General features: G+C 56.3%; 1 protein-coding gene across 1 annotated transcript in view; it reads right to left on the bottom strand.

Annotated features, from left to right (window-relative positions):
- Positions 1-10582, bottom strand: part of LOC105826882 (paired box protein Pax-7) — a gene marked incomplete at its 3' end in the record, with an annotated part of 62474 nt that extends 51892 nt beyond the window's left edge. Inside the window, exons 1-4 of the mRNA XM_012664889.1 lie at positions 10498-10582; positions 7697-7932; positions 6992-7121; positions 5932-6060 (exon numbers count right to left, since the gene is read on the bottom strand). Of these exons, the coding sequence (XP_012520343.1) occupies positions 5932-6060; positions 6992-7121; positions 7697-7932; positions 10498-10582 (580 nt within the window). The remainder of the gene's footprint in view (positions 1-5931; positions 6061-6991; positions 7122-7696; positions 7933-10497) is intronic.
- Between the last annotated feature and the right edge of the window lie 245 nt (positions 10583-10827).

The following is a 10827-nucleotide window of genomic DNA, read 5'->3' on the forward strand; positions in this document are numbered from 1 at the left end:
CTATCAAATTCCCCACAGGAATCTCTCTGGGCTCAGATTCTGGGAGAATCTTTTCCTATCCCCTCCCTCCTCAACTCCTCTCTCTGTTGGGCCCCTGGCTTGTCTATCCCTTGATCCTCAGGGAATGGGGTGCAGAGGAGAGAGTCCAAGTGCATGGGACCATAGAACTGTCCACTTCCCTTTCCAGGTGAGCAGAGCATGGTCAGAGCCTCTATCGGCAGCGGTCTGAGAATTCTCACAAGCAACAATCCTAATAACTCAGTCTTAACAAGGATAAGAGCAAAAAAAAAAAAAAAAAAAATACGAACAGCCTCAATGTAGCGTGTGACAACTATCATTTTCAGAAAGACATATTTTTTTTTAAAAAAAAAAGCCCAAATAATCACCTTACTGCTTTAAGGCTACTGTTATATGTGCTTTTAAATCCTTCCATGTAAATTCCACTGAAAATTTGGAAGCTGTGCAAGGGGAGGGGGCGGCGGGAGTGGGGGGGTAGGTTAATCCGGGTTTAACGCTGCGATGGAGACTTAGGACCAGGGTTAGCCTGATTGCGTTATCTCTTCCCAACATTTGAGACGCCCATATTTTACCCAGCCAAATAGCTCGGAGAGCAGCGCAGATGGCTGCCGTGGTCGCGCCTCAGGAAAATGTGTTATTAATATCTAAATAACTTCCCAATACTGTCTGGTAAATCTCCCCTCTACCATTCCAAATGATGAATTCGTTTGAAGTCTTCCCCCAGCCTCATCTTTTCAATGTCTCTCTCTCTTCTCTCTTCTTCTTAGCCAGGCTTATTTCAAACTGGTAAATATCTAATTCCTTTAGCCGCTGCGCCGTGCACACTCGTCTTTTAGGTACAAACGTCTTGAAACAGCCGGTGTGTGGCGGTGCGTGCCCCGAGGTGAACACAAACCCGCGCGCCCTCGCAGCGGGGGACCCCACCCGGTTTAGACGCGTCTGCGTTCGGGAAGACGGACAGCGCGGGAGCCTCAATCTGCGAGCCAAGCCCCTTTCCTTGCGCGCCCCGGGGACCCTCTCCCGGTTCCCCGCGGAGTCCCAAAGACTCTTCCCCCCAACACACGGCTCTCCCGCGGCCCCCGATGCCCACGCACCTCCTCCCAGCCCTCCGACGGCTTCCCCCGCTCGCTGGGGCGGATAATTACCCTCCGCTCGCCTGTTCTCCCTTGTTTAAAGTTTGTTTTCTAAATGTCTTCTATTAGATTATGCTCGTTCCTTCCCCCTCCAACCTTATCTCCTTCTGTCTCTTCTCTCCTTGCCCGTCACACTCGATTTAGGCACGAGTTTATCTGGCGAGCACTTTGCCGACTTTGTTTATTTACCGCGGGTTCTGGGGCCGCGAGCGCGCGAGCGCCAGTGTTTGCCTTTGTAATAGTTATCTCCTCATTGTTGTTCCTCGTTAGTCTGGCTCCCGCCTCCCCCTCCCTCTCATTCGGTCGGGGGGAATGGAGGGAAGAAAGGGGGAGTCTTGTCAGCCCAGTGTGGGCTCGCCCCCTCGCCCGGAGCCCCTCCGCCGGGAGTGTCCCCTCTCCGCGCCCCATCCCCCACCGCCCCGGCGCGGCGGAGCCCCTCGCGCCCCCTCCCTCTCTCCCTCTGGTCTCGCTGAATATCCGCCGCCGAGCGCGGCCTAAAGCCGGGGAATTGCCTGACACCCTCCCATCTTCCTCCGAGCCCCCATTATGCGAAGCTGATCCCACTCTGAACAGCCTCAAATCCCGCCTGGACTCTGTTTGATTAGATTGCCAACCCGGGGTAATCCTTTGATTTGGTGGAGTGTCAATTACCTTTCTCTAAATACACATTTACAGACGAGGGAACTTGTTGGTTTAAATCAATGCAGATTGTTTCTTGATAAATGGACTATCTTCGTCCCCTCCCTCGCACCCTCTCCCAAGGCCCCTCTCCCTCTCCGCCTCCTCCCCTGCCTGGTTCTCGCCCGATCCCGTAAACAATGCCCCTTCCAGGTGTGAAGCCGAAAAAACGGTGTGGGCTGAGCGGAGCTGTGCCCCCCTTCCCCTATTCATTCGCTCCCCCGGAGCCTAATTAAATTTGGCAGGTCCTTGTACACACAATCAAAACAGCTTCCTCCAGTGTAGCGAACGACCGAAAACCGCATTAGCAGCCATAGCCACTGCCAAATTAAATTGTTTCCCGCCTCCTTTTACAAGTGTCTAAAGCCGACACTCCGGGCTCTCCCCTCCTTTCCGATCCTGCCCCGTCATTTCCCACTCCACACCTGTAAGTTTGCTGCTTTAAAAAATAAATAAGGAAAAAAGTGCGAAGAAAAACAAATCTGCCTCACACACCCTCCTGGCCCCCCAACCTCGGATGGTCTCAGACCCAGGAAGTCTGCAAATACTCGGGCCTGGCTGGACTCTGATGCCCCAGGGATTTCCCCCCCCCCCGGAGGACACACCATCTCCTCCACCTCTTCTCCGAATTCTTACCTTGTAACTTTTTTCCATGTTTCATATTAATTGTGCCCCGGTGGGCTTTCCACCCTAGAGACCAACTGCAGCCCCATGTCTGATCTGGTCAGTTTTGGCTTAAATGTGTACCCTGGCAGATGCGTGAGGCTTTGGTGTTATTGTTTGTCACTGTTACTGTTGTTATTTATATTATTGCTTCTTTTTTCACACTCACTCCCTTAGTTACCCCAGAGGAATGGTCTGACCCTTTGAAACCCGCTATCAAATTCCCCACAGGAATCTCTCTGGGCTCAGATTCTGGGAGAATCTTTTCCTATCCCCTCCCTCCTCAACTCCTCTCTCTGTTGGGCCCCTGGCTTGTCTATCCCTTGATCTTCAGGGAATGGGGTGCAGAGGAGAGAGTCCAAGTGCATGGGACCATAGAACTGTCCACTTCCCTTTCCAGGTGAGCAGAGCATGGTCAGAGCCTCTATCGGCAGCGGTCTGAGAATTCTCACAAGCAACAATCCTAATAACTAAAAAAAAAAAAAAAAAAATACGAACAGCCTCATGAATATCAGCCCAAGGGGAGCAGGAGTGAGCTGTTCAGAGATGAAAGTGCACAGAAATAAAAGCTCAATTTAATCTGCTTTAAAACCCTTCAACTTAACGTTTGTGCTTCAAACTCCGAGAGTGAGGACTGATTGCGGATAAATAGTTTCTTACCATGCCTGGAAGCTATTACACCCCTCTCCAACACAGTTTCCTATTCAGCAGTCCCAGTTTTCATTACCAGCTCTAATAAGTCTTAACATTATTAAATGCCAAGCGGACGATAGGAAAAAACGGACTCAGGGAGGGATCTCTCTTTAGCGCTTAAAGAGGAGAGCTCTTAAACCCCTTCTTTGGTGGCTCCCCGCCACGAGAGGGGCAACTCCCCCCCCACCCCAGAGAAAGCATTTTTCAAGAGCAAGAAGCCAAAACAAAGTTGTGGGTGTGCACACCGCCCCCTGCTCTGCCCATGGGGCATCTCTGCCCCTCCAGACCCGGACAACTTGGGAAGAGGCTGGTAGGTCTTTTCACCATTAACTTGGCCATGAAACTCGTGTCTGGGTCCGGGGAGAGAGAAGAGGGGTTCATTGGGGTGCCTGTGTACTGGCCCAGGCACTCAAATTGGAAAACGATATAATTTGTCCACAGATGGACAGATGGCCTTCTCATCCGCACCAACGTCCTGCCCATTCGCACCCACTTACAATCACACATCACACCCATGCCGAAGCCCACTTGCACAGACCTACACCCACGACATTCACATCCAGAGGCCCCGTGGGTGAACAGTCATGCCGAGAGATGCATGCACTTACAAGTCTATCCAGTGTACACCCGCCATCACTCAAAAACTGCAGGATCTCTGGACACCAGGCCCCCTGCCTGAAATCATTTCATGTCTGCAAGTCCTCTGTAGACCCAGCACCTGTGTTCTCAGCCTCCCCCATCTGGCACAGGCTCCTCTTTAAACCCTCGGGGACTTGGCGCTTCCTGGTTCTGCAGCAGGGAAAACCTCCATCCAGCGAAGCTGCCTGTTAGCTGGGTTCGTAAGCTCAGGACAGCACTGGGGGCCCCTGAATTCCCTTGAGTCAAAGGGATCCCCCAAACTGCATGATCTTTCCATCCTGTTCCTCTCCTTTCCTTTCCCCCTTTCTGAGGACATTTACCTATTTAGGCTTCCTCACAGATAGAACTGGACATAGCTCCACTGTACACACACACCTAAAGTCTCTGCAAATAAAACCAAACCCCCTTCTGCTTCTCTCTGGGGTAACTCTCATAAGAGGTGTCTGGTAAGTGTTCTCCAGGAAGGACAATGCAAGTTCTATGCCTCCTCCCAAAAAAGTCCAACTAGTCTCTTTCCAATAGGAACTGAAATAAGGACTGGGTTCCCTCCCCCCGCAGGTGTCCCAGGGCTCTGGGCCGACTTGCCAAGGCGGGGGCTGCTTGGCAGTGCCGGGCTGCCTCCCGCGGCAGACCCGAGGCCCCTCAGCAGGCCCGGCACAGCGGGGTGCCAGACGCAGCTCGCTCCCTCCCTTTCTTCCCTCGCCCTTTTGTCCCTAGCGGGACTGCAGCTCCTCTCGGGGCCCTGAATGTCAATAGCCCGCCCCTTCCCCAGCTCCCGCCTGCCCTGGTACCGGGCTGCGCGGCCCCCAATCCTTCTCCCTCCAAACAGGCCTGTGGGGGCTGGGCGTCCATTCCCAGTTGTCTTTGGAAGCCGGCTTTGTCTGTGAAGTTCATCTCCAAGGTTGAAAGGGACTATGAGAACTCAAGGGAGACCTGTGCTAGCAGTTCTGGGGAGGCGAGGAGAGGGGAGCTGGGAGAGATCCTCAAAAGGAGACCGGGACAAAATGTGCTTTTCACAAGCTTCCGGGATGCAGGACACTCTGCCACTTTTTGCAAAGCCATGGTTTCTGCAGGTTCCCATGCCACTGTCCTTCCATTCTCTCAGCCTGCCGCCTCCCTGCGTGTGTTTGTGGGGGGAGCTTTCTCCACCATCCCCCCTAGCCTTTGTGACTCTGGGTCTTCCACTGCTATTTCTCTCCCTGTCGCCGCTTAATGCATACTTACCAAATCTCAAAGAGAACTGCGCGGGGAAGGGGTCATGAGGAAGGACTTTCCCTTCCCTCTCTCCAAACTTCCCCCGGTCAAGAAACAAAAGCACACTCCCGTTCCCCGGGCGTGCAGGCGCTTGAAAGATAACGCCTTCCTTAGCTGGTCGCGACAAAAACCTCAGTGCTGCGCTCATACTCCAGCCGGCGCGCGCGGAAGCCCGGCAAGGGTAGGGAAGGGGTGTGCGGAGCTTGAGTCTCTCCCCCACTGGGACCCTACGACCCCAGGCAACTGGGAACTTGGCCTCAACTCCCGGCCCCGCCGGCGCACACCAAAGAGGAAGGCACCCTTCTGCCCCCCGCTCCGCCCTGGCAACGCGGGACTGAGAGTCAGGCAGCGGCCCGCGCTAATTTTTATTGATTGCAGCGGTCAGTCAACTGTCAGGCGGGGTTTCAAGGGACCGTTTAGAGAGCGTGTGCGGGTCTGGTTAACAAATTCATTTAGGGAGCTGCAGGCCGGCTCCTCCTTCCGCGCCCCCCGCCTTGCCCAAGTTTCCTATAAATAATTGATCGACGCCGGGACCAGCAGCCAAAACGCCAGCTCCGGAGGACGCGCGCCCCGCAGCACTCGGGGAGACCAGGCGCGCGCGCGCGGGGGTGGCACTGTCCGCGGCGCCCGGCGCACCAGCCCGCAGCCCCGCTCCTCGGGGACGCACGGTTGTCGGAAGGAAGCGCCCAGGCCGGGGCGGCTCCCCGCCAGAGACGCTCCCCGCTCCCCGGCGTGCGCGTTCTTCCCTAGAATCCCCGCCGCCCTTCCCGGGCCGCAGGAGCGAACCGCTGGCCCACACCTGGAGCGTGGGCAACGCCGGCTCGGGCGTCGCGGGCCGCGGGCGCTTCCCTACCTTTGTCACCCAGGATGCCGTCGATGCTGTGTTTGGCTTTCTTCTCGCCGTCGTCTTCCTTCTTGTCCGCTTCGTCGTCGTCCTCTTTCTTCCCGAACTTGATTCTGAGCACGCGGCTAATCGAACTCACTAAACCTCAGAAATTCAAAGGCAAAAGAGCGAGTATAAGTCGGGGCGGCGGCCGGGACCCTGGGAGAAAGCTGGGAAGCCGCGCGCTTCCTTACTCACATTCATTCGCCCCCCACACAGACATTTTTAAGCATTAACACCTACTCAAGTTCAGTCACCCAGTTAGGGAGGCCTGACTCGCACCTGGGGCACGAAGCAGTAAGACGGGGCAGAGACACCCGCCTAGTGCATTCCTATGCACACCCTTGCACACAGGTGTGCCTTACACTACTGCATACTCCAGACGCACTCACACCCATACCCGCTGCCGCGGGGCTCCCTGAAGTCCCTCCAGCCCTGCCGCCGCCACCCCCACACTCAGGTGTGCGCCCTGGCCCTGCATGCCCCAGTGCACATGTACACATGTACACACACACACACACACACACGCACACACACACACACACACCAGGCCACTTTCCCTCTCACAGGCAGCATGGTTTGGGGCCCCCACATGTGGGACCCACTCATGGCTGGTGGTAGCAACGGAGCAGAAATGATGACAGAAATGAATGGACATCAACCCTCCTAGGACAAACCCATCTATTTGGGACATTTCTTCCAGCAAGCTCCAAGGGAGCTTCTTTTATCATCCAACCTTTCAGGTTAACTTTTTGCTCCTTCCTTCCTGCCCGCCTTCCTCTCTCCCTCCTGCCTTTCTTCCTTTCCCCACTCTTTCCTAACTTTCTTTTCTTTCCCTCGGCCCATCTTCTTCCTTTCTGTTTTGACTCACTCTCATGCCCTAACTCTCTTCTTTGCCTTCTTGTTTCCTTTTCCTCCCAACTTCTTTCCAAGTTCTCCATCAACCACCATCTCCCCTCCTCTCTCTCCCACCTCCGGCCCCCTGGCCAGCCCCCCTCCCCAGGCTGTGCCGGCTCAGCTGCCTTCTCACCTGAGGGCACGGTGCTGCGGTCACAGTGGCCGTCCTTCAGCAGCCGGTCGCGGATCTCCCAGCTGAACATGCCCGGGTTTTCCCTCTTGTACTCCTCGATCTTTTTCTCCACATCCGGAGTCGCCACCTGCTTCAGAGGTGGAGGTGGGAGAGCAGGAGTGGAAAGATGGGGTGGGGGGAGGGAGATACTTTTAATATGCCAACCTCCCAAGAGCCCCAGGCCAGGCCGATGGCTCAGGTCACCATGCCCCCCTAAGAGATTGGCTTTATCCTTTCAAGAAACCTGTTCCTGGCTCCCAGGAAGACAGTTGTGTGTGTGGCAGGGGCAGGGATAGGTAAAATAAACCTAACTGGAACCGCCAGAGTCCCCTCTCACTATTTCAGGCAAGGCTGAGAGAAGATTTCCCCTAATCTCAGAAGGTGTTAAGGGGTTGGGGACAGATGTTGGGACAGCCCAGGGAGGCTCACAGCCTCAAAGTCTTGAACAACGTAGACCTCAGTTATCCTCATCCCTGAGACATTCAAATAATGGGAAAATAACGGGAGGCTGTCTGGGAGTGGGGACACTCTTCCACTGTACTTTCCATGGGGAGCAAATAGACACCCCAGTGCTCCTGGATGACCCAGGGTAGGAAGAGGGGCCACAGCCAAGATCCCCAGACCATGGGAAGGCCACCTGCCAGCCTCTGTGGCAAAGACACTCACTCTGGGCTTGCTGCCGCCGATGGCCCCAGGCCGGATGGACCCAGTCTCCTGGTAGCGGCAGAGAATCTTGGAGACACAGCCATGGGAGACACGCAGCTGGCGAGAGATGACACAGGGCCGGATGCCATGGTGAGCCATCTCCACTATCTTGTGGCGGATGTGGTTAGGCAGGGGTCGCCCGTTGATGAAGACCCCTCCAAGCTGATTGACCCGGCCTTGGCCAAGTGGAGTGGACACTGGAGAAGGGAGGGGAGAGGAAGAAGGAAAGAGGCACAGGATGAGGATGGGAAGGAGACACGGAGTGCACCCCCTGACTCCAATTTTGTTCGAGCCCTGAGATCTCTGAGAGTGAATCTCTGATGTCCTAACATTTGGAGCTTCAGTAGTTTGGGAAACAAGTGTCATGACACCGAAGGAGGGTCTGCAGAGATGGAGAGAGGGGTCATGGCTGCAAGAGTCCCCCCAGATGCTGTGTTCCCCAGCTCCTGCCCCACTGGGGGGAATGAGGGCACACCTGGAGGATCTGGGTGCCCCGCGAAGGGAAGCAAGAGAGACAGAGGCCAGAGAGCAGAGCCACCAGGCTGGCAGAGCCTTAGAGATCTTGGCACCAATGGCTCTCTGTCCCCTGGGCCACAGCTTGGGCTGCAGGTCTGCCTGCCTCTCAGAGAGGCCAGTAACTGGTGAGACGCGGCCCATCTGGTCAGTTCCACACTCCTAGTAGTCAAGACTGATGCGTTTTATTGGGGGCCAGACAGGGCTGGTTGCTTACCAGCACTTATGGCTCCAGCCTGAGCAGCAGAGCTGTGCTACCTGTGGTAGAACAGCTGAGGCACACCCTAGGGACGGGTGACATAATGCTGTTGGCCACTGCCTCTGGGGGTAACTGGCTGTCCTTCAAGGGACTCCCCTTGCTTCCAACCACTCTCGAAGTTCTAGTTTCGTTTTAGGACAATTTTGGGACACACCACTGCCCGCAAGCTCCTACATCAAACACTTCACTTGGTCTCAGAAATCCATGAACTGTCCCGGCAGGCGCGGAGACACTGGCACGCAGATGGGCCAGAGTCCGGGGTGCGGGTGACTTTGGGACCAGGAAGACAGGAACCCCTGGTGTGTGCCGGGGAGGAGAGAACGCCCCAGTCGCCTAATGCAAAGTCTACACATTTTCCTCACAGAAGGTTGGGGGACACCCGGTGCACTAATCCGGCCTCGATCCCCCCAATTTGGGGACTCAGCGGCTGCAGAGATCTGGAAGATTAGAACGATTTCACAGCCGCCCGAGTGCTGGGAGCTGACAGTGTAATTGGAAGGGAGGAGGCAAGAAGAGGCTTGGCTGCTGGACTGTTCCTGCCGCCCCCTCCCTCCCTCTCCCGGTCCCCCCACCTCTCTTGGTAAAAGTAGGTGTCTGAAGCCACCCTCGGATTTAATCAGAAATCGTGCGTCGCCAAGTCAGAGTCACTCGGTCTCCGTGGCGGGATATGCCATTAGCGCTCGAGAGCTCTTGAGCGCCCAACTTTATATTCAAGAGCCTCTTTAGCGACCGGCACTCGGCTCTCCTCAGTATTCCGCGTCATGTTGGGCAAATATTGTTCTAATCCGCGCGCGTCCTCGGCCGCCTGCTCTACTTGCATTCGCTACAGGAGAGTGCTCCGGCAAATCCCCGGGCTTGCGCGCCCTCCCGCCTGCGTGGCTGCTCGCGCGCACTTGATCACGGAGCCGCTCTCCTCGCCCCTGTCTAATTCCGGGACCCGGCGCCGCCTCGCTGCCCAAGGGGCCCCCCTCCTCCGATCGCCGGCTGCCCGCCCGCCCACCCCCTCCCTGCCTGCTCTCCCCTGTCTCAGGCACAGGGGACTCAGGCAACTACAGGAAGAGTAATTAAAAAAGAAAAGTTGCACAAATCTCTGCTTCCCTTTGACACCCTGGGCCACCTAACCCCAGAAGCCAAAGGAGCCCTCAGTGACAGGTCGAAGGCCTTCCACTAGTTTAAGAAGAAAACAGAACAAAAACGCAGGAGAGGGTCTGGGCGGTGCGCTCCCGGCCCTTTCTCCAGCGGGGGACCCGTCGGCCGCCTGTCCTCTCCGCCGTCCCGGGCGCTGGACGTTTAGGAGAGGACACGTTACAAAATGAACACGTTCCCCGTGTCTCCACGTTGCCGTGCCCTCTCGCCGTTCCGAGGCTGTCTCCCCGGAGATCTCTAGAGTTCGGAAGCCCGAGTCAAAAGTTTTTTGGGGAAAAAATCGTTACTATTTATTATTTCAAATTAGTTTGCGTCCAGGCCGAAAAGCAGGAGTGTTTGAGCGTCGCTTTGGAAGAAACGGATAGCGTTGGTAGTTTAGACATACAAAGCATCACACATCGCAGGTATTTCGAAATAAAAGGGTTTGGAAGACCATGCCAGGGGTGGAAAGAACAATTCAAAACACGAGCAGAAAGCCGAGAGCCGGCGAGCTCCGAGAGCCCAGAATCTCTCAGGGAAGAAGTATCTGAAAATAGTGGAAAGAGCGGAAATTCCCTAGAACCTGAAATTCGCTGGGAGGCAAAATCTGCCCGGAGTCCCACCCTGCGGGTAAAGGCCGGCAACGCGCGACCCGCGAAGCGGAGGCCGCGGGGCGGTGGAACCCACGCAGAAGCGGACAAGCGTCGGTCCCAGAAACTTCCTGAGTCCCGCGCGCAGACTCGGACCCCGACGGGAAGGGGACCCCCCGCTACCGCCCGCCGCCGCCGCCCCCCGAGCTTGCCACCTCTCCCGGGACCCCGAGTTGGGGCGCGGGAGGCCGGGCGAGGCGAGCCGGGGCGCTTACCTTCCAGAGGGAACCCCGTGCGCGGGTAGTTCTGCCCCGGAGCCGGCCGCATCATCCTCGGGACCGTGCCGGGAAGGGCCGCCATTCCTGCGCTCGCGGGGGACGAATCCGAAGTCGCCAAAAATCGCTTTTCGTCCGCTCCCTTTACCCCTGCTGCGATCTCTTTCTCTCCTTCGTCTCCTGCTTTTTTTTTTTTTTTTAAGCCTCTTCCTCCTCCCCTCCGCACACTCTCCCTACCCCACCCCCACCCCGGCTGCAGTCGAACGCGTCCAGAAGCTGGGGAGGGGGGCGAGGTGGGGGCGGAGGTTGGGGGAGGGAAGGTGGCGACAA

Source organism: Propithecus coquereli, unplaced genomic scaffold, assembly GCF_000956105.1.
Source record: "Propithecus coquereli isolate 6110/MARCELLA unplaced genomic scaffold, Pcoq_1.0 Scaffold939, whole genome shotgun sequence".
In the NCBI taxonomy this organism is placed as follows: domain Eukaryota; kingdom Metazoa; phylum Chordata; class Mammalia; order Primates; family Indriidae; genus Propithecus; species Propithecus coquereli.